Consider the following 23,803-nt stretch of genomic DNA (forward strand, 5'->3'; position numbering starts at 1 on the left):
AAAAAATAAAAAGATATATAAGTTATCATATATATTTTTTATAGAAAATATTATACTTATATCACATCAATTTTTTATTTAAAAACACTTTTACAATATCTATATCAAAATCAAAACTTTTTTTTTCTTTATGAAAATAACTACGATCGTGCATGTTCCGAAAGCTTAAGATTTGGAATTGAAGTTCGGATATTGTTGTTCTTGTTCTTAGCATAGAAGAGAGATTATAAAGATATTTGTCACTAGTGATTGCTGACTTGGTTTGCCAATTTAAGGGGTTGTGTGGCATCTAGTTTAAACCTGTCTTTTGTTAATATTTAAAATATTTTTTTATTTAAAAATATTTTTTAATATTTTAATGTGTAAATGATAAAAATAAATTTTAAAAAATAAAAAAAATATTATTTTAATAAATTTTTAAATAAAAATCACTTTAAAAAATAATTTTAATTCAAGACAAGTGCTAATTGTTTTTTTCCCGAATGTCTTTTCAAGTGTATAACCACGTCGTCTCTCTTCAGGATTATAATTTCGACGAGATTCTGGATAATTTCTCGCTCTATCCTCGTAAACTACTTGCATTGTTTGCTTGCCCATTCTGACCAATTACAACCAAGGCTTCCTCGCCACTGTTGAAAACTTTGTCCGCAACGGCTCGTAAATAAGCACCAACGGGTAAATTACAGCTTACTACAAAAAGTTACTCTCGAATCACAAAACTATCCTTAGAGGGGTTTAGCACTTTAGCTTGGTTGGTAAATGCAGTGTTGTCAAACCGGCTGATGGATTGACCCGAAAACTTAATAATCTAAAAATTAATCAATATTGGATTTGAAGTTAAGCAGGTTAAGGAATTGGTAAGATCATCAAACTCGATCATCCGAACAAATCAAATCAGATTTGATTTCGACAGACAGGCACAAAAGATTTTAATGTTACATATTCAGTTTAAATTAAGAGAAAATATTGAAAAAGTACAACTAGCTAGTTGGTTTGGCCTCCCCTTTCTCCTCTGCATGCATAATTAATAGTTTGCTACGAATATATTTTAAAATATATTTATGTGTGTGTTAGAGAATAATAATATTAATTATATCATGAGAACTGATCTAATAGTTTAAGTTATTGAATTAAGATTATTATTTGACATGGTATCAGAATCTTGATGACCAAGCGGTCACATGTTCGAATCTCATCACCTTTATTTTTTTGATAAAATCAAGCACAATGTATAATGATCTTGTGCAAGTTTCAAATCCAAATTGCTTTCACTTGAGGGAGTGTGTTAAAGAATAATAATATTAATTATATATTGAGACCTTATCTAATAGGTTAAGTTATTGAAATAAGATGATTCTTTAATAATATTAATACCATTGACATGACGTGTCAATCTAACATAATTGATCATCTCACTATTATTTGAGTCAACTCACAACTTGTTAATCCAAGATATTTTTGATGAGTGAGACTTGACTCAAACCTAACAACAAGAAGTAAATAAATTTGATTTTCATTTTATCACGAGATTTGAATTTTAAAGGAGTTCATAAAAATAAGTATATATTTCTACATGTTCTATTCAAAATCCAAAAGAGATCTGAATAAAAGGAATTTAATTTTGATATATGAAAATTACACTTAAAAGCGAATTGTTATAGAAAAGTGACAATACCTCAACAAAGGTGGATAAGCTTGTTTTCTTGATGACCCGAACAACGGCAAGTGATAAAAAATAGTAACTATCATTTTATCGTCGTCCTTTTTCATCCATTAGTAGATACAGTGGATTTGTTATTAGTAGGTTATAATATAGGAAATATATTCTTTAAAAAGTAATTAAATGACTCAAATACACAATATAATTTTATCTAAAATTATAATATATTGATCTAATTTTAGTTTGGTCAGGAATAAAAAATCAATTTTTTTTAATTTATTTACTGGCGCTAGAGTAGGGAATAAAAAATATTGATCTAATTTTTCGTAGCTACGAATTTTTACCAACGCCAGAGTTGGAATTATTCGAGCTCGAATATTCACTGGCGCCAGAGTCAGGAATATTATAAACAAATCATCATAGCATAAGCGAATAAATGTTTAGCAATTGAAGACAAAACCAACAATGCAGTTTGCCTTAGGCAGAACGTTTAAGGGGTGATAATATCTTCCCTTTTACGTAACCAATCCCGAGCCATAGAATCTCTGTTGACCAGTTAGGGTTCCTAGTGACCATAATACTAGGTGGCGACTCCTTAAACAAGATCTTTTCCCCTAAAAGAACAAGATGCCAGATATCTGTTCTTTTTCCATAAATCTAGAATTATTTTGTGGGCCGCTGCGATGTCGGGTGCGACAGAATGGCGACTCCACTGGGGACTTTAGGATTAAGCTTTGTCTTTTGTCTTATTATTGCTATTTTGTTTGTTTGTTTGTTTGTTGTATTTATTTGTTTATTTTTCCTGCATTTACTGCTTTAGCATGCATCCTTGTTTATGTTGCCATGCATCACGTTGATAGCACACACTTTGCAACCTAGGATAAGTGGGGGAGTAACGGTACCCCAATGGCTTTAGCCTGGGTAAGACTCGTGAAACCATCCAACTCTCGCTTGATTGTTTACTTGGAAGTGGTTGATATGCCAAACTGATATTACTCAGGGCCTCTATTTTCACACTACTTGTAAGCCTCATATCGACCTTTCATGGACGATCACTGAGCATGCGAGAGACCCTTTGAAACTAGATAATGACCAACCCCTTGATGCACTCAACAATTAGGATCTTCCCACTAGGTTGTCACCCCGTGAAGGACAAGTTTGCATTTCATACGCATTTTTTTTAATCAACATTTTTGCATAAATTGCATGATTTACATTTAGCAGGTTGAAATATAGGTTCCCCATTGAAACCCATCTATAACACTCGTTCAAGAAAAAGACAAATGAAAAACGAAGAAAAAGCCCAGTTGGAAGCCCAACATCAAAAAGAGGTGGACAATCTTAAAGAAGAAGTCGCAAGGCTTACTAGTCTACTCGAGCAGGCCTTGAGAGATAAATTTGGAAAAACAACACTTTTAGCTCAGCCTGAAGATATGCATGTAACTCATTTTGATCCACAGAATCTGGGGGCAAATAGGGTGTCATCTGAATTTCAACAAGCCATGCATTTTCAACCAGCATACCCCATGAGAATGCCGTTTACCATTGATTCTACAAAGAAAGAATCTCAAAAGGGTAAGATGGTGAAAGAAGAGGGTTTGGAAAAATGGAATCTCAAAAAGGCAAGATGGTGAAAGAAGAGGATTTGGAAAAATGGACTGTCCTAGAAGAGAGGATAAGGATAGTTGAGGGAAACCATTCAATCGTGTTCATGTTGGCATAAGATTTTTGTTGTTGAACTTCTTTTCCTAAGCTTCAATGAAATAATGAGTTTGTCATTCAATCGTGTTCACGACTAAGCATTATTCATCTGATTAAGAGAGTTTTCTTATAAAGACTCACAAACACATCTTTGAAGCCTTGCGCGATCTCATAGACGCAATTCATCTCTCATACCAAAATCAGTTTTCCTATTGGAGTTTTGAAAATTTGATCTGGCGTTTTGATTTCAAAAATAATTTGATGTTTATTCAAAAACGATATTTTTGACATTCTACTTGTAGAATGACAAGTGAATCAAGCAACTCCATCATTGAGGTGACTAAATTATAAACAAAAAAAATGTGAAAAAGAAAAGAAAAGAAAAAAGAAATGAATAAACACCCTCACCCCATGACTCTTGAATCATGTGTTTTTAAATGCATGAATAATGGTATGTAGTGAACTCGTTGCTCATGACCCATGAAATGCATCTTTGCAAAGATCAAACCATCACACTTGACGAGGTCAAAGTTTATTGATCATAGCTGCTTGCGCTTGAAATGAGGAAAGGCCATCTTTGTTATCCCTTTCACGTTCTGAAATAAGTACATCCCTTGCGATCCCTTTTTAAGCCTGAATAGTTTTTCTTTCATGAAAAAAATCCCAACTAGGATCACACCCCACACTGGGAGGCAAGAGAAAATTTCAATGAGAAAAGAGAAAAAGCTGTGAGAAAGCCAAAAAGATATAAGAGCTCAAGAAACTCAAATGCTAGGGGGCATGCCCAAATCACTAGAAAAAGTGACATCCAAGATAAAGTGAGTATGCCTTAGCAAAGTAATAAAAAAAAAGAAGCAGCAAATCAAAGAAGAGCGGCAAAAAAAAATATGAATGACGTCAAGAGTCAAACTGTTGATAGTGATCCTCAGTCTTTGAAACCCTGAAACACTTTTTGAGCCTTATGAATCCTTTTCTTTCATAGCCAAAAACCACAGCCTACATTACGTGCCTGTAGAAGTCCTTTCTAATCAAGCAAGCAAGCAACCTAGAATAATAAACAATGCTCTCAAAATGCAAAGAATACTTTTTCATAAGATTCATGACATCAAGAATAAACTACTCATTATTATTCATGCTGATAAAAATGAATGTTAAAAAAGAGACAAGTTTTTTCTCAAACAAAACCTCGAGCTTTTTTCTCGAGCCCTTCACTTTGAAAACCCATAAAAACAAAAGGTCATCTCATGACGTATTTTCACCGAAGACCTCATTGCCAAACACAAGAGCAAATAATTTCTTTTCCAAGAAAGAAAATAACCAAGGAGTTGCAAGATGTCAAAAGCAAATTGTTTTAGACTCACATCGAAATAATTTTTGTTTTCAAAATACAAGATCAAGATTTCAGGATTCATTCTAGATCCATATGCCTTCACCAAACTGAAAAGGAGAGAAATGAGAGAATGGCCTTTTAAAACCATTATTCATCTAAGTCAGTGACATAGCACACTTGGGGGCAATGACCAGTACAAGGGGGTAACATTGTATTTAAAGAAAATCTATCTCTTCTAGAAAAAGAGAGGAACATTTCCTACAACAAGACAATGGGGCATTTTGGTTTATGAAAGACAGTTTGATCATTTCAGCAAGTGACACCGAATGTTTTTAGCAGTGAGACGAGGAGTAATGAATGATCCTCTCAAATCATTTGACGAGATAAAAAATCTCTAGCAAGCAAGTGGGTCACGATGGGGCACCACAAAGGCTAAGTTGTGCAAACAAATCTGGAAATAGACTTACATGGGCCAACTCGAGTAGGCTAGAAGCCAAGCGACAAAGAGGACCCAAATCAGAGGTAGCAAGTCCTCATCAGTCAAGCAACAAGAAGACTAAGAAGAAATGGGGGCCTATATTTCAAAACAGGTGAAGATGCATGCATATCATCTAAACTTTGAGAAATTAGACAATGAGTTTTGCAAATCTCATTAGAGAAAATTCCAACGGAATCCATCAAGTGGAAGGCCAACTTGAAATGGCCAGGATTGAAATTGCTTTTGAAAAATTTTCACTTTTGAGAATTTTTCAACCTGGGCAGGCCGCCCACGAGAATTAGGCCCTCTGAAAAATCTCTATGTTTTTCTATCACCTTAAAATGCGCCTTCGAGCCTTTGATCATCATTTTTAGGGCGCTTTCAAGTCCTTATCTCCTTTCAAGTGCGCCTTCGAGCCCTTGACCATCCAAGGTATTGCGTTTCTTAACCCTACCTCCCTTTTCGAGAACACCTTCGAGCCTTACCTCCTTTCAAATGCACCCTCGAGCCTTTGATCATCATTTTTAGGGCGCTTTCAAGCCCTCGGTTTCCTCTTCGAGCGCCTTTGAGCCCTCGCTTTTCTCTTCGAGCGCGCCTTTGAGCCCTCGCTTTCCTCTTCGAGCGTGCCTTTGAGCCCTCGCTTTCCTCTTCGAGTGCCTTTGAGCACTTGCTTTCCTCTTCGAGTGCCTTTGAGCACTTCATTTTTTCTTCGAGCGCGCCTTTGAGCCCTCGCTTTCTCCCTTCGAGCGCGCCTTTGAGCCCTCGCTTACTTCGAGCGCGCCTTTGAGCCCTCGCTTTCTCCCTTCGAGCTCGCCTTTGAGCCCTCGCTTCCCTTCGAGCGCGCCTTTGAGCCCTCGCTTTCTCCCTTCGAGCGCGCCTTTCAGCCCTCGCTTTCTCCCTTCGAGCGCGCCTTTGAGCCCTCGCTTCCCTTCGAGCGCGCCTTTGAGCCCTCGCTTTCTCCATTCAAGCGCGCCTTTGAGCCATCGCTTCCCTTCGAGCGCGCCTTTGAGCCCTCGCTTTCTCCCTTCGAGCGCGCCTTTGAGCCCTCGCTTTCTCCCTTCGAGCGCGCTTTTGAGCCCTCGCTTCCTTTCGAGCGCGCCTTTGAGCCCTCGCTTTCTCCCTTCGAGCTCGCCTTTGAGCCCTCGCTTCCCTTCGAGCGCGCCTTTGAGCCCTCGCTTTCTCCCTTTGAGCCCTCGCTTTCTCCCTTCGAGCGCGCCTTTGAGCCCTCGCTTCCCTTCGAGCGCGCCTTTGAGCCCTCGCTTTCTCCCTTCGAGCGCGCCTTTGAGCCCTCGCTTTCTCCCTTCGAGCGCGCCTTTGAGCCCTCGCTTTCTCCCTTCGAGCGCGCTTTTGAGCCCTCGCTTCCCTTCGAAGCGCCTTTGAGCCCTCGCTTTCTCCCTTCGAGCGCGCCTTTGAGCCCTCGCTTTCTCCCTTCGAGCGCGCCTTTGAGCCCTCGCTTCCCTTCGAGCGCGCCTTTGAGCCCTCGCTTTCTCCCTTCGAGCGCGCCTTTGAGCCCTCGCTTTCTCCCTTCGAGCGCCTTTGAGCCCTCCCTTTCTTCTTCGAGCGCCTTTGAGCCCTCACATTCTTTCGAGCGCGCCTTCGAGCCCTCATTTTCGTTTCTTTTTTTACTTGGGTAGGTCACCCATCACAATGAGACCATTTCTAAAAAAAAAAAAAAAAAAGTGGGTCGCCTTCCAAATGACTTGTTTCTTGATTTCTACATCTCTCTGTAAAGGTCGTGTGTGAATCTACTATTTTCAAAGTTTTCAAGGCTAAAAAAAAAAAAAAAACAAACAAAAAAAGTAGGTCGTCTTCCAAATGACTTGTTTCTTGATTTCTACATCTCTATGTAAAGGTCGTGTGTCAATCTACTGTTTTCAAAGTTTTCAAGACTAAAAAAAAAAAAAAGATGTTCTTTCTGTATCTACTTTTCTTTATAAATTTACTACACAAAGCTAAAAGAAAATAAAATTTTCAAATATCTTTGCATAGTAAATATTATAAAGAGGGGGCAACTGTCATAACCCAATTTTTGACCATTTTATTTTAATTATTATTATTATTTTATTTACTGAAAAGGATAAAAAAAATGATGATGATGATAAAAAAAAAAATGATAAAAAAACAAGTAAAATGAGATAAATGAAGAATGAATTAAAATTTGGGTTAAGGGCAACATGATTAGAAGTTTTAGGGTTTAATTAAACTTTGAAATTAATCTAATTAAGCTTGGAATTAATTTAATTAATCCGATTAAGGGTTTAATTGGAGAATTGATAAGTTTTGAGACTTAATTGAGTTTGGAATTAATTTAATTAATCCAATCAAGAGTTTAATTGGAGAATTGATAAATTTTTAGACTTAATTAAGCTTGAAATTAATTTAATTCATCCAATCAAGGGTTTAATTGGAGAATTGATAAGTTTTGAGACTTAATTAAGCTTGGAATTAATTTAATTAATCCAATCAGGGGCTTAATTGGAGAATTGATAAGTTTTAGACTTAATTGGACTTTGGATTTAATTAAATTAATGAAATCAGGGACTTAATTGAAAAAATAGCAAAGTTTGGGGTTAATTGGGGATACGATTGCAGCAGATTAAAGTCCAAGGACTAACTTGTAAAAGGCACCGAAATGCAGGGGCAATTACAGTTTAAACCAGGGGCTTAATTATAAAATTCGGCGTCGTTTGAAAGAGCACTATTCATCTTCTTCACCCGAAAACAAGAAGAAAACGCATGCCTTTATTGCATTAAAATCCATGCAACCGCATGGCATTCTCTGGTTATAAAAACCAGAGAAGGAGAACCGGTAAAAAAAGAAAGGATGGCATAACCGAAAAGCCACTAGAGAAACACAGAACCGGGGAAAGAATAGAAAAAAAAACTTTCGTTCCTCTATTTCTTCTCAAAGAAACAGAGGAGGCCACGAGCAGCGGAGGAAGAAAGCAACTAGCCCACCAGTCCTCCATCACGTCTCCGTTTCCCTGCTTACACAGAGGAAGTAACACCGGGAACACAACAAGACGCAAGAACAGAAACTGTACAGAGGGGAGCAAGTTTTCTGCCCCTGTTTCTTCTCTAAGAAACAGAGGCGTTCGTGCCTCACGATCGTGAGGCACGAACGCGTGAAGAAAGGCCATTCTCTGGCTTTATAAGCAAGAGAAGGCCACAGAGAAGGAAGAAAAACTGAGGAGAAACATGAAAAAGAGAGGACAGAACCGGTGGACGAGAAGAACAAACACAGACGGCCGCGGACGAGCGGGGAAGACGACTAGCAGGGGAACAAACCGAAACAAAAAAGAAGAAGACGACAGAACAAGGAAAGCTAAAACAGAGGAGTAGACAGAAAGCAGTAACAGAGAGGAGTAACGCTGGTCAGTTGTCATCCCCGTCTTCCAGTGCAGCAACAGGTAAGTTGCGTTACCCCTCCCTGCATTTTAATTGCATGTTGCTGTAACAGGCGTGCGTGAGCGGTTCACGCACGCCTGCGGGTAAAAAAAATAGAAAAATGGCCAGCCGGGTCAAGCCTTTGACCCGGCTAGGCCTGCTGAGGCCAGCCCAGCCCATGTGGGCTGAGCTGGGCCCAGCCCAAAAAAATAAAAAAAAAAAAAAAAAAAAGTAAAAAAGGGTAGAAAAAATAAAAAAATGTGTATGCATGAATAAAAATAATCTAAATTTACTGGTTTATTCACTGACGCCAGAGTCAGGAATAAAAATACTGGTTTAAATTTATATTATTTTTATTCGGTGTATTTTATTTTATTTAGCTAGAAAAATAAAAAATATGTGCATGCATAAAAAATCAATTTTTTTTTAATTTATTCACTGGCGCTAGAGTAGGGAATAAAAAATATTGATCTAATTTTTCGTAGCTACGAATTTTTACCAACGCCAGAGTTGGAATTATTCGAGCTCGAATATTCACTGGCGTCAGAGTCAGGAATATTATAAACAAATCATCATAGCATAAGCGAATAAATGTTTAGCAATTGAAGACAAAACCAACAATGCAGTTTGCCTTAGGCAGAACGTTTAAGGGGTGATAATATCTTCCCTTTTACGTAACCAATCCCGAGCCATAGAATCTCTGTTGACCAGTTAGGGTTCCTAGTGACCATAATACTAGGTGGCGACTCCTTAAACAAGATCTTTTCCCCTAAAAGAACAAGATGTCAGATATCTGTTCTTTTTCCATAAATCTAGAATTATTTTGTGGGCCGCTGCGATGTCGGGTGCGACATACACAATATAATTTTATCTAAAATTATAATATATACACACATAATAATTATTTTATTTAAAATAATCAAGAGTTGAAAGTTTTACAAATAGTAGTGCTTGAATTTATTTGCTTTTTCGCCACAATAGTAAAGATGGAAATTTTAACTGCAAACCTTTTTTTAAACTCCCGCACATTGATTTGGTAAATTAAATAAGAGAATTAGAATTTAATGATTGAAAAGTGAGATTTGGAAATTAAAAAGAGATATTGGAGGAGGTTGAGATTTGAACATTGGTGTATAAGTTCTAATTTAAACAATAATTAAGGGGAGATTTGAACTCTTTTTGTTATATGCTATCATAACATTGCTTGAAAAATATTATTTTGTGACTATTAAGACTTGAACCCATGACCTTTCCATGAACAAGTAAAGGAGTCACCACTTAGATACAACATGAATATCTTAGAAGTATGTAGACACAAAAATATACCATATGCTAGAATAAATTAATTAAAAAAATTATTATTGTTATTATTGGTAAAAAAAATTCTAAAGGAAAATAATATGAGATGGTGATTTTAGCAATTTTTCTGGTTTATGTGATGTCTCACAAGCCATATGTGGTTAATTTTTCATCTATATTTTATGAATATTGCATATATGGTTGTGATATTATTTCTACAAGTTCTTTATTGATTAGAGAAGTTTTATGTTTATGGTTGCTGATTGGTAATTTTTAGGAATTTCAGAATTAAGTTTATTTGTGGGTTATGATAATTATGCTTCTTATTATATGATTTTATTTCAACTTTCTAGGATTTTTATTAAACAAAATCGGTACATGTTTAGAAATTTCTCTGGAATTGATTTTCAATGTTTTGGGTATATTAGGTATAGAGGAATAGAAAGCTTACGGGAAGAAATATTTTTTTATTTAGTTCGGTCTTAATTTTAGGCCGAAATAAATTAATTAGATTCAGGTTTAGTTTAAGGCTGTATGATTTTTAATCTTGAGCAAAATTAAAATTGGTTTGGGCTTAGATAGAAATCCAATTCAAAATAAAAGTTTGTTAGTTAAAATTTTGGTTGGGCTAGATTTTTTATATAAGTTATTGAGTTTAAGGTTTGGGGCAAATAATAATTAATCAATATGTCTAATAAAACTAAATTGGGCTAGAATTAAAAACCAAATAGAAATTGAGCCTTATAAAGAAATAATCAATCTGATTATATTTTAGGTTTAAATTAAAACTCAAATTAATTAGGTTTAGGCTTGGTTTAATTAAAACCTATAGAAATTAGATTGGGCTAAGGAAAACCTAATATGGTTAATTTTGAGCTTATCTTTTTAAATCCAATCACTACATAGGCTTAGGCTAATATAAGAACCTAAACTCATAAAATAAATAAATAGATTTAAATTGTAATAATACATTTAAGCAAACATCATTGTTATTAAGAATAGCTACAAAATCTTAATAACATTGAAGGTTTAATAAAGTTTTAAAATAATCATAATTAATAATTTTATACAGTAATGCACATCTACCCACAATAATATTTAGATTTAGCTATTAAATGTATATGATTAAGGAAGTAAATCTTATATATAGAATGCGCCTCTACTCACTAGAAGGTTTAGATTTTGCTTTTAAAATTATTATGGTTTTTCATATTATTATGTTGTTTCTGAATGTTACTTAAATTCTTGATTTTTATAGCTGCTTTTAATATTTTTATAAACAATGATTCCCGTATTCCTTTTTTGAATGGGATTTTTTTTTAAATGGGAAGACAAAATCCTTTTAACATCAGGGTGTATGGATTTGGACCTTGTATTTTGTGTGGATGAGCCACATGTGACAACGAAATCAAGTTTCATCATATATAGAATGAGATATTAAAGGTAAGAGGATATAACCATTTGAGTATGATGCTTATAAAGGCCCATATTGGCAAGAACATTAGAGACTCAATTCCTGAATGCAATAAGGTCAAGGACTACATAAAGGCTACAAAAGAGCAATTTGTTAGTTTTGATAAAGCATTGGCTAGCACCTTTATGGATAAGTTGTCTATGATGAAACATTGCAAATCAAAGAGTGTGCGTGAACATATAATAGAAATGAGAGACATTGCTGCTCAATTTAAGTCTCTAGAAGTTAACATTTGTGAATCCTTCATCATTCATCTGATACTCAACACTCTCCTTATATAGTATAAACCACTCAAGATTTTTTATAATACATATAAAGAGAAATGGTTTGTTAATGAGCTTTTAATCATGTGTGTATAAAAAGAAGGAAATGATGAAACATGAAAAACATGAAAGTGTCAACTATGTCACTCATAAAGTGAAAAAGAATAAAATAAGAAGAAAATGAGTTAACAATGCATAGTAAAAGAATAAGGGAAAGGTGCTTTTCAAAGGACCTGGACATGTTAGATCAAGCAATATAACAGTTTGCTTATTCTACAAGGAAAGGGGACACAAGTAGAAAGATTGCTTAAAACATAAACAATGGCTTCAAAAGAAAGGTAATTATACTACCCTTATATGTTATGAATCTAATTTCTTAGACTCTCCATGAAATACGTGGTGGATTAATTCAGGTACTATAATGAAGGATATGAGCTTTACTAAAGGATACTAAAGATTTTTTTTTCAAAGAACTTTGAAATAAATAATATGAGTGAATTCAATTATGTTATTGGCATATAGATTCATATAGACTGGTTTAAAAGGACATTAGGTCTATCTTATAAGGCCTATATTGAAAGAGTTCTAAATAAATTCAAGATGAGTAAGTGCAAAGTTAATGCAACACTTATAGTGAAGGACAATAAATTTAATCTAATTCAATGTATGAAAAATGCCTTAAAAAAGCAAGAAATGAAAAACACTCCTTATACATCTTTGGTTGGCAGTTTGATGCATGCCCAGGTATGTATCATGCCTGGCATAACATTTACAATAGTAATGCTTGATAGATATCAAAGTAATCCAAGAATTGTTTATTGGAAAGCCGCCAAGAAAGTTATGAGATATCTACAAGGAACCAAGAATTACATGTTATTTTATAAACATGTTAAGAATCTAGAAGTGATTGGATGTTCAAATTTAGATTTTGCTAGATGTCAAGATTCTAGAAAATCCACTTCAGAATAGATCTCCATGCTAGTTGGAGGTGTGATATCATATAAGAGTGCCAAATAGACAATTGTTGCATCATCCATAATAGAGGCAGAATTTATAGCATGTTTTGAAGCAACTTCACAAGTGAAATGTTTTAGGAGTTTAATCACCGGGCTTCGGGTTATGGATTCAACAGCAAAGCCATTAACGACTTACTGTGATAAATCAACAGCTGTTTTCTTCTTGAAAAACATCAAAAGTAGGAGCTATGGTAAGCATATTGACATAAAGTATTTGGTTGTCCGGGATAAAATCAAGAATCAAGAAGTCATAATTGAACATGTAGCTACATATGATATGATAGTTGATCTTATAACTAAAGCTTTTTAAATTAAAGTATTTGCCAACCATATAGAGAGCATAAGATTAGCCTAGTACATTTAAATTCTTGATTATTTGTAATAACTAGTTGATTGTCAATAAATAAATGCACTTACAACTTTGTTTATAATGTCCATTAGGATATTTGACTTAATAAAAAACTCTATCACTATTTCTCTCCATTATAGAGAGAAAATAGTTTTTAAAATTTTGCACATAATTATTGTTTAAAAACAAGAAAGCTATCATCTTCAAGTATGTTTTTCTTAATCAATTGTTTCTATTATATTTATTGAATGTAAATGACATAATAGTTAAAGATCTAGAATTAGAGATTAAATTAAATTAATATTTTTACACATTATCGCTAAAAACTTTATAGTTAAGAAAATCAAATAATCTTGTTTTAGAAAAAAAAAAAAAAAAACCATACTAGGCCACTACATATTCATATTCAATGTAGATAAATCTAATGTATTTTTATTTGGTAAATAACATAATGGGATAAAATGACACTTCCATGTATTGTTCAGACAAAGAATACTAGTAAATAGTAAGTTGACTCGTGCTCCTTTGTAAATTGGATTAACTTTTTCTAACGAAAAACAAATTGTAAAGGCCTTTTCAACGTATTTTCGAGCATCAAGAGAAAATTTAATTATGAAATGAAACTTTTTAGAATTTAATTTTTAATTAATTATATAATAATAAGAAAAATATTTGTAGAAAATATAATGAATAACATAATAGAGAAAAGATGCATTTTTTTGACCAATCCTTTTTTATTAATTTAATTTTTCATTTTTTGACAATAAAAAGTTTTTTTATTTATAAAAAGAATAGTTCATTAAATATTTCATCAAATAAAAAGTAGAAGCAATTAAAAAAATATATTGACAATAACTATAATGACTTGAACTTCATTTTTATAGAATATTCATGACCAAAAACATTAAAAAAAATCTAATATTTATGTATAATAACTAAATAAATAATCATTAACATTATAAAAAAAGCCATATATATATATATATATATATATATATATATATATGTCTTATTTGAAAATGAAATTCAAAATCAAATGGTATTCAATGAAATAATATCCAAAAAAACATAAATTTTAATTTTAATTATTATACTTTTATTTGAAAAGGTTAAAAAAATATAATTATTTTATTTGAAATGATTTTAATTGAAATTAAAAAAATAAAAATAGAAAGGAAAGAGCCCAAAGGCATGGGCTGCATGTGCTAGACTTTGACCCACAACAAAGAAGGTTATGCATGCGGGTCAGTAAGATTAAACTAGTATATCTGGGTTTATTTATTTTTATTTTTTTAATTGTACAAATAATGATATTTTTAAAAACATAAAAAAAAGATGATGCATCGTTTGTAGTGGCAGAGAACACGTTGTTTGCTAGTGCAAAATCCGACTACCAAAAAGGTGTTTGGAAAGTCAGGGTCTAGCAAAAAAAAGAATTAATTTTCAATGATTTTTCAAATGAAAAACACTCAATACTGTAAATATCTCAACAAACCTATTTGTAACCTTAAACCACCATTTAATCAATCAAAAAATAAAAACAAATAAAAAATAAAATTTCCAAAGCCCGATATATCTATTATGATAAAATAAAAGATAAAAAATATTTAAATGATATTTCTCTTTTGTAAAATGAAAATCATAAACATAAATATCATACTTTTATATTTTTATATTGCCAAAAAGTGGTCAAATGAAAGCTTAAAAATTGAAAAACAAGCAAAATAAAGTTTTGAATCAAAATTAAAAATTTAAGAACTAAAAGGACCAAAAAAGAAAAATGCAGAAACTCTAGGGACTAAATTTAAAAAAAATCTCACGAACAATAAAAAAGTGAACAAAAGGCTATATTTTATTTAAATATCAAATTTGATTTCATTCTCAAAGCTTCAATCATTTTCAAACTATTAGATTAAATATTATTCTGTTAAATCAAACATCAAATTAAGTCTTGAATATGTTTTTTAAGGCGTGATAACCCAAAATCCCGATCAATATAATGTATAAGAAGGAATTTGAAAAAAAAAATTGAATAGATGATTTAGGGATATATATATTAAAGGAATCCTTATTCCAATACGCAGACTCCTCTCACACAGCGAGATACTGATCAATTTTGTTATTTTTCTTAATTAATTCTTAATCTTAATAATCTTGAGTGGTGGGGTGCAAAAGAATAAATGAGGGATGACGATGAAGAGCAGAAGTGAACAAGACAGATCAAAAAAGAACCATTTGCGCCACCTGCGGCTTGGCTCGAGTTGGTTGGTCTCTTTTCCCAAGATTCGATTTGCACAAATCCCATTGTTTCCTTTTCCCCTTCCTTTATTTATTTTCCCTCTTTCTTTCTCATTTTCTCTCCAGCTAAAATAATTGAAGCAAAGATGGTGGCCGATTCCAAAGGTAAATCCGATATCTCCTTCGCCGGAACTTTTGCCAGTAGTGCTTTTGCCGCTTGTTTGGCTGAGGTAACGATACATGAATTAGTCCCCATTTCTTTGCTCCTGATGATCATGCTTTTGTCTTGTTGATTTAATCATGTCTTTCTGTTTAAAAGATTTTGACATCTGAGCTAATCTAATGTAATAATCCGAAATTAAGATTTTCAATGAAGATTTTATATTTTAGTGAAAGCTACATCTTTGTCCTTTAACACGGTTTTGTTCTTTTGTATCACTCTTATCATCAGTTAAAAACTTGCTGTAATTTTTTTTTAGAAAAAAACAAATCACTCATTCCATTTAAATTGAATCTAGTTCCTTTATCTTATCATCCATAATAATCAGTTTAATTATGTTAATTGAAAATCAATGGTTACTGTGCAATCATTTTTTCATACAGATTGCATCTTGAATTATGCTGTTTTTAGGCTATATCTGTTGAGTTAAATTGTTGGAATTGCGCTTTCTTTATTTATTAGCCTAGATGAGCAATGACTAAGTTTTATAATTGGGTCAAGAGAGCTGATTAAGGCTGACTGTCTATGAATGCAGATATGCACAATTCCGTTGGACACTGCAAAGGTTAGGCTGCAGTTACAAAAGTCGGCTGTTGCAGGGGATGGATTGGCCTTGCCAAAATACAGGGGTATGTTGGGCACGGTTGCTACCATTGCTAGGGAAGAAGGGTTGTCAGCGCTTTGGAAAGGAATTGTACCTGGATTGCATCGACAATGTGTTTTTGGAGGGTTAAGAATTGGGTTATACGAGCCGGTGGGTTTCTAAATGGTCTTCTATTGTGAAGTAGTGAGTTAATTCATTATGTGCTGTATGATTGCTGATTATTGTGACAATTAAAACTCGATGGTTGTCAGGTTAAGAACTATTATGTGGGCAGTGACTTTGTTGGAGATGTTCCTTTGACCAAGAAGATTCTTGCTGCACTTACTACTGGTGAGCTTAATTTGCCAATGTTTAGAAATAACTTGAAAGAAAAATTTGTCTACTAATATGTACATTCTTGATTCTGATACAATTACTGGATGCCTGATTTTTTCTTTTTCCCGTGTTGGTGATGCACTTCTCTCATCAATCAGGTGCCATTGGAATCACTGTGGCAAATCCAACTGATCTTGTGAAAGTTAGACTTCAGGCTGAAGGGAAATTACCACCTGGTGTACCAAGGCGCTATTCTGGAGCTTTGAATGCATACTCAACGATTGTGAGACAGGTATCGAAATGAAGATAAAGACAATTGAAAAATATAGCCTTTATATTAGTCAGTCTGTTTTAACCCAGTTTTCTAACGTTCAGGAAGGAGTTCGGGCGCTCTGGACTGGGATTGGACCCAATGTAGCAAGAAATGCTATTATAAATGCTGCCGAACTGGCCAGCTATGATCAAGTGAAGCAGGTGAACTCAATATGCAACAATTTGATGCCTTTTCCACAATTGCATTGAATATTATGTACTATTTCTAATTTTACTATTCAATGCAGACAATTTTGAAAATTCCTGGATTCACAGATAATATTGTCACTCATCTTTTTGCTGGTCTGGGAGCTGGTTTTTTCGCTGTTTGTATCGGTTCCCCAGTTGATGTGGTAAACTGTCTTTATCTGTATAAACACTAATATTTCATAAGGATATTATATGCAATATGTGCTCAAATTATAACTAGTTCAAAATTAACCAGCATCTACAATGCAGTTAGCAACTTTTGTTTATGAACTAGTCTGTTCATTTACATTCCCACTGGTCTTGGCCTCTTGGGTCAATGACCTGTTTATTATATTCCTGCCAAGTATATTTCAGTTGCATGCCTCGTTTTAATGCTTTTTGTTTTTTTTTTAATTTATTGTTGCAGGTCAAGTCGAGAATGATGGGAGATTCTGCATACAAAAGCACACTTGATTGTTTCATCAAGACTTTGAAGAATGATGTATGATTGATTACCTTTCAATTTATATATCTCTCTTCTGGAAAGTAAAACTAGTTCTCCAGTCATTGACATGTTAATAAGTTTACTATTAATTATATCATAAGCCAAGTACAAGTACTTTATGTTAGATATTATTGCATCTTAGATTCTATTTAATCCAGAATAACATTTATGTTTCGAGTAATGCTAGGGATGCTAAAAGTTTGCAAATAATCATTTACTAATTGTCAGCACATAGGAAAGTTGATAAAATCATGATGACATGGCCCTATCATATTTGTTCCATACATACCATGATCAAAATTGATTATTAATTTATCATCTCTCAGATGTCACTTTAGTAGTTAATAAAAGAAATTTAGCAAACTAGGTTAGCATCTCTAGCATATGCTCATGCTTTTAACTTTAAGGGGAAGCGTTTGTTTTGCATGAATATTCTAGGCCATTTTATGTTTTCAACATATCTACATGTGCAAGTAATTAGAGCGAATTACTATAGAATATGATGTTTTTTGCAGGGCCCGCTCGCTTTCTATAAGGGCTTTATTCCAAATTTTGGAAGGCTGGGATCTTGGAATGTGATAATGTTTCTAACTTTAGAGCAGGTACAAGTTGTAGAAATTCGTTCTCCAATTGGTATTTGTTTCTCCTTTTTAATAGCTTGGTTTCTTTCAATTTCTGCGGTGTTTTTAATAATCTGGCCTGCGCACTGGTTTTCAACTTCCTTCAGGTAGCGTGTGTCTCAAACATATTCGGTCATTTCTTTATGTAATTATTTTCAGCAGGCACACGTTTGGTTGTTTGTCTACTAATTACTTTTAGTGGCTTAACACTTTATTTTTATTTTTTTTTCTTTCCTATGTCAGGCAAAGAAATTTGTCAGAAACTTGGAATCATCTTGAGCTTCAACATGATGGGAAAGCTACAATGCATGGGGATGATGGAAGTAGTCCCTATAACAATAAGTTCCTCGTCTGTCTTTGTCATTTCTCTTCTTTAGATGAGGAGTCCTGCAAGGGAAATCATAGTAACTCAAAAAACCTTTGAAATAATTTTTTGGTACTCGAGTTTTCTTACTTCTTGATTTGCCCTCTTGGGTCCTAATTGTTTCCTTTTCGTAAAAGGATCGAACTTGGAATTATCATAGAATGAACTTGTTACCATTTTATTTCTTTTATCGCTAGAATTCTTTTTTTATGTTCAATTTTATTTTTCCAAAATATACTGTTCTCCAGCTAGTTTGGGTTCGAGGCTTTGCTGTTCTTCCCTGATCCCTCGCAGGCCTCTGCAACACCAACTCAGTGTTAACCATTCCTCCGAAGAAATCTCTCTATCCAAGGAGATTGCTTATTTTCCTCACATCTTGGATATAAATCATAAACATATCTTTATCGGCAAGCTCTTTACAAATCAAGATAATGATATTTAAGTGTTTGGATTTTTTTTATTTTTGCAATTGAACGCATCAACTTTAATTTTTATAAATTGAGTTGTTCCTCTATTAATAATAGCACAATCAAGTGCCTTGATGGATGTATATTACGAATTGTGGGTGTATCTGTTAAATGATCCATTCATATCTGAAACAGCCCGTTATTTACATAAGTCTGGATTGTTATCAAGTCTAATCTGTAATTAAGTTTTGGCCCATTCTTCCTCACACAGACTTTGTTTCTTCTTGATTAATTGTGTACAACAATATTATAATATTAATATTATAAACTTCGAAGTCGTATTTTTTAAAAAAATATATATTAAAATAATATTTTTAATTTTTAAATCAAAATAATTTAAAAATATTAAAAAAAATTAATTTAAAAAATATTTTAAATTCTTTTAAAAATATTTTTAAAACATAAAAATAGATATAACGCATGAAAACACACCGATTAGATGAATTATCCAAAAATAGATGGATTTCACTTTGCGATTTCTTTTCTCCTCTGCCATGAACACCAAATCTCACACCTCAACAACACTCAAAATCTCACAAAACTAAATCACAGATTTAATAATCCCTATCCTTTGTGATCTTTATGGTTCGTGAAACCAGAGGACATTATTATCTCCAAAGGAGGCTTAAGTGAATGGTGGTCTTAAACAAAATTATAAATGTAGCTTTTTAAAATATTAAAGATTTTATTTTTATTTTTTATATATATCTAATAACTGGGACTTTAGGCAATGTTTATTTTGTACTTGGAGTTTTTTGTTTAGTGAGGGCACTTTTTATTTTATAAAATATAATTAATAAATATACTTTATTTATTTTTAGAATATTTTATTAAATAATAGCCTTGTACAAATTAAAAAATAAAAATAGCTTTAAAAACTCAAAAGTTTTGACCTTCAAAAGAGATGTTTTTTCTGTCTTTGTAATTTTTTTTTTTGGGTGTCTGATTGATTTTAATTCAGAATAAATATTCATGATTTCCATGACTTGTTATTAGTTGTATAATTAGGATTTGTGGATCCTCGTTTATTTTTATTTTATTTATTATTAATGTAATAACTGTTTTAAATTCGTTTCATCACATGATAAGAGGATTTTTGTTTATTAGCTGGCAGACGACAAGTGGCTGCAACCTCTAAATCGACACGAGCCGTCGTTTACAATTACTCAAAAAAGAATACAAAGAGCCTTCCCTATTGAAGAAAAATCCCAGTTATCATTTCAGATTGTTTAGGGTTTGGTGGAAAGATGCTGATTCGACTTAGCAAGCCATCATCAGAAACTGGTGGCGGCGGTGCTGCTGGTGGTGGAGGAGGGGCGGTCGTGAAACCCTCAACGGCAGAAACAGTGACGGTTGCTTGCCCAGACCACCTTGTACTTGCTGACCTTCCCGTAGCAAAAGGCATTGGGAGTGCAACCGCTGCTACCATTGTCAAGACTGTGGGCCGCAGATCGCGGCGTCAGCTTGGCGAGCGAGTCCATTTTTGCGTCCGCTGTGATTTCCCAATTGCCATCTACGGTCGCCTGGTAAATTAATTTTGAGTGTTCCTGTTTTGTCTTATTTATTTATGTTTTTGGTGACATCAATAATTAAAAATTAACAATTTAATCGAAACTGAATGGAGAATTTAGATAAAGAAATGTTTAAATTTTATCGAAAGGGGAAAATTGAAGAAACATGGTAGGGGGTAATATAGTCTTAGAACATTTTCGAGATTCTTGGCTGCTAAATGATGTTGATATTCACCCATCTGAATAAACATTTCGGGTTTGTAGTATTGATATTGATACCAGTCGGAGCAGAAGTGTTGGCTAACGGCTGCTGTGCTCTTCTTTTGTGTGTCCTGAAGCTTTTTTTTTCTTATTAATGAAAAACTTGAAGGGACTATAAAAACAAGTGCAGTGGAGATGGGAATGTTAAATGGATGTTTGAAAACTAAAAGCATTGTAGGTAGGTGGAGGTGGCAGTCATTGTTAATAAGTTGAATGAAGAGCCACTCAAAATGGTTTGGCTACTATATTGAACCATGAATTTGAGAAGGTAATGCTTCATATATGTGAGGTTTTGAAAATTTATACTGTGTTCCAGTACGAAGCACAGATCGTCAATGCTCCTTTCAGTGCAATCTGTGTCTCGGAACAAATGGTCACATCTGTTTGTGCATATTAATCCAAGATCCTCTGTTTAATGCTAGAAGTGTTATAATAGCTTGATAATATACTTCTGTGTGTTGTGTAGTTATTCTAAGAGCTTGATGTGGGAGCTAACAAAATTATGTTTATGCAGAGTCCTTGCGAGCATGCTTTCTGTCTTGATTGTGCTAGGAGCGATTCAATATGCTATCTGTAAGGAGATTTCTGAACTTTTGTATACTTGCAACAAAGTTACGAGTTGTATAGTGCCACTGAAATATACGATTTTCAATACATGTAGTGCGAAGTTGTTTTTGTAGCTTTCCAGAATTTTGAAATGTGATTTTGAGCTTCTTTTCTCAGAGTGACGATCAATTAATTTCATGTGAGAAGCTGAGAAATAATTCCTGGAGGCTTCTAAGAATTTATGTTGAGACTCCTTGAATTCTTTAGTAACTAGGAGTGAATCATTACAAGATGTCAGTTTTTCATGCCTCTACCTTTTTCAACCACAATCGGAATTTATTGGAATTTATAGTGTCTTGTAAATCAGATTTATGTTGAGTTTCAGCCTTGAAAAAAATCCCTAACTGTTTTACTGAGCCAAAAATTAAGAGACAACCCTTTTCTCCAAAAAGAACAACACACACAAACAGAGAGAGAGACAGAGAGAGTGAGAACATTTTATTTCTTATGCTTTAATTGTGAATTTGCAACTCTAGCAACTGCTAATATCTTTATCCGTACATGCTGCCATCAAAGGGCAGGTCCACTCAAGTTCCTCTTGCAGCAAACCTGAAGATATGCTTGGTGTTGTATAGTTGTGTCTTCATTTTATTTCATCTACATGATGTGACTCTCGCTTGTATATAAAACATTGGAGGATGATAAAGTCTGTTGATGCTAGACTAGCTGCCAGTATCTCTGTTTCCTATTGGCATATCTATAATGACCTTAGTTTGGTTTGCCTGCTATTGTCTTGATGAGAATATAGAACTATGCTACTATAACTGTAGTTATGTGGGGTAGACTTAACAAAAGAGAGCAATTTTTCTAAGGTTCATTAATTCAATCTATATTCAAATTCTTACCTTATCTATGAAGAATTCACTATCTGTTTCTGATCTTTCATGGAACACAGTTGTGATGAACGTATTCAGAAGATTCAGACAATCAAAATGATGGAGGGGATCTTCATCTGTGCAGCTCCTCATTGTCTTAAGTCTTTCCTGAAGAGTTCTGAGTTTGAAGCTCATATTCATGATAGCCATGCTGACCTTCTACAACCAAATGCAGTGAAAGATGAGGGCAACGAGTATGAAGTTCAGAGTACTAAACAACCAACAGCATCAGATTCCACTGTTCGAGCTCCTCCAAGGCCAGTTATTTCACCTGGTTCAAGTTCTCAGCTTCTTGATTTTGAAGACAAAGCTCGTCGGCAGCAGCCTAGAGAACCACTACAAAGGCCAATGATGTCAAAACCGCCATATTTTGGGCAAGCCCAAAATTACCTATTGGAGCCTCAGCTAAATAATAACCATCCTCCAGGGTTTGACCGACCTGGCCAACAGAGTCATTTTCAACAGATCACACAGGGTCATCCACAGCAAGAATCCAGCCAGTTTGCAGACAAGCAACAGGGAATGGTATCTGAGACCCCCATGCCTGAATACCCGCCTATGCATTCCATTCAACCACCAAACTTTGTTGTGCCAATGAATTCGAATCCTCTATTAACTCCTCAATTTGGTCTTCCTCCTTTCCAAACTGAGGGAGCTCAGCCATTCTATGTTGCACCCTATGAGATGGGCCAGATGGCCAGGCCAGATTCAGCACCAGATGGTGGAGCAGAACAAGGGTCTTTGTTGGGCTTCCCACCAGGCCCAGCAGGTGGTATGAATTTCATGGCAAATTATTCTCAGCCCTGGAATTCTGGACCAGCACCAGGGAGCCAGGGAATTCCTGATGCTTTTGCAAACTCGTCAGATTCTCAGGGAAATATTGCATTTTATCAAGGAGACTATGGACGAAATCCAGGAATTCTACCAATGGTCCCTCCTCCCCCACCCACTGCCAACAAGGGGATGGAAGCTATACATGCTGGTAATATGGATCATCGAGATGGCAAAGGTATATTGGCACCACAGCCCTTTAAACATCCACCACCACCTCCGCCTCCCTTGCCTCATGCATCACAGTCCAAACGGGGTAAATATTATTCTGGGGATATGGGCCATGAGGGACCTGATTTTGGATGGCAGCATGAGAACCGTGATGGTTTTGGAAGTGGGCAAGAGTAGAGAAATTGTTTTGTTTTGCTGCTGTACCTTGTATTGAATTTTAGGGAACTCTTGCTTGGACCAGCTATATGCCTATATAGCCTACCAGTTTTTGCTTCATTCCCCTGCCTGTATTTGTTTTTCTCTATTATGGGCATTATTTGTGTTTATTTTTCTCCCACGGGAACTCTTAGTTAAAACTAGTTACCTGGTCTACTTCTCACTGTAGGTTGGATCAATATATATATAAAAAATGTGCAATAGTTTTCAATGTGTTTTCTAACGGGAAGAAAAATTTTGATTGTGAATTTAAAACTTAGTTTACATTTAATAAAATTAATTAAAGCTTCTATGCACTAATAAATATTAATATTATCAGAATGTTTTTTTAACCAATTTAAATATTATGGTTTAAATTGGGTGAGAGTTAAATATATGATCTAGTTAATTTGAAGGCTTTAACCATTATTTGGTAGGCCTAGTCACAATCGGGTTTTACTACAAAAAAAACTTTACACGGCATTGTTGCAATTTTTTGTGTTGTGATGGAGAATAACGTGTAACTTATAAAAATAAGTTATCACCTATATTAATTTATATT

At 34.2% G+C, this 23,803-nt stretch overlaps 2 protein-coding genes across 3 annotated transcripts; both read left to right on the forward strand.

Annotated features, from left to right (window-relative positions):
* The first annotated feature begins 15,008 nt into the window (after positions 1-15,008).
* LOC7487292 (mitochondrial uncoupling protein 1) lies at positions 15,009-18,514 on the forward strand. Of its 2 annotated transcripts, XM_002308166.4 has the most exons (10): positions 15,009-15,221; positions 15,322-15,425; positions 15,951-16,169; positions 16,271-16,349; positions 16,493-16,626; positions 16,710-16,808; positions 16,895-16,999; positions 17,263-17,337; positions 17,856-17,942; positions 18,204-18,514. In XM_002308166.4, the coding sequence occupies exons 2-10, from the start codon at positions 15,342-15,344 to the stop codon at positions 18,237-18,239; spliced, it is 918 nt and encodes a 305-aa protein (XP_002308202.1). In that variant the 5' UTR covers positions 15,009-15,221; positions 15,322-15,341; the 3' UTR covers positions 18,240-18,514. The 2 variants fall into 2 exon arrangements, with proteins under 2 accessions (XP_002308202.1, XP_024458733.1); XM_024602965.2 differs by lacking the exon at positions 15,009-15,221 and having other exon boundaries at positions 15,337-15,360.
* A 1,409-nt stretch (positions 18,515-19,923) lies between these two features.
* On the forward strand, positions 19,924-23,473 carry LOC7468036 (E3 ubiquitin-protein ligase HAKAI homolog). The gene is made up of 3 exons (XM_024604337.2): positions 19,924-20,317; positions 21,078-21,136; positions 22,065-23,473. The coding sequence occupies exons 1-3, from the start codon at positions 20,039-20,041 to the stop codon at positions 23,221-23,223; spliced, it is 1,497 nt and encodes a 498-aa protein (XP_024460105.1). The 5' UTR covers positions 19,924-20,038; the 3' UTR covers positions 23,224-23,473.
* The last annotated feature ends 330 nt before the right edge of the window (positions 23,474-23,803 follow it).

Source organism: Populus trichocarpa, chromosome 6 (assembly GCF_000002775.5).
Source record: "Populus trichocarpa isolate Nisqually-1 chromosome 6, P.trichocarpa_v4.1, whole genome shotgun sequence".
In the NCBI taxonomy this organism is placed as follows: Eukaryota; Viridiplantae; Streptophyta; class Magnoliopsida; order Malpighiales; family Salicaceae; genus Populus; species Populus trichocarpa.

What these genes read in the sequence shown, in the direction of transcription:
- LOC7487292 (XM_002308166.4), top strand. Translation starts at nt 15,342, where the DNA reads ATGGTGGCCGATTCCAAAGGTAAATCCGATATCTCCTTCGCCGGAACT. An exon ending in ACTCAACGATTGTGAGACAG is followed by an intron (nt 16,627 to 16,709) that starts GTATCGAAATGA and finishes TCTAACGTTCAG; the next exon opens with GAAGGAGTTCGGGCGCTCTG. An exon ending in TGTTTCTAACTTTAGAGCAG is followed by an intron (nt 17,943 to 18,203) that starts GTACAAGTTGTA and finishes TTCCTATGTCAG; the next exon opens with GCAAAGAAATTTGTCAGAAA.
- LOC7468036 (XM_024604337.2), top strand. Translation starts at nt 20,039, where the DNA reads ATGCTGATTCGACTTAGCAAGCCATCATCAGAAACTGGTGGCGGCGGT. An exon ending in TTGCCATCTACGGTCGCCTG is followed by an intron (nt 20,318 to 21,077) that starts GTAAATTAATTT and finishes ATGTTTATGCAG; the next exon opens with AGTCCTTGCGAGCATGCTTT. An exon ending in AGCGATTCAATATGCTATCT is followed by an intron (nt 21,137 to 22,064) that starts GTAAGGAGATTT and finishes CATGGAACACAG; the next exon opens with TTGTGATGAACGTATTCAGA.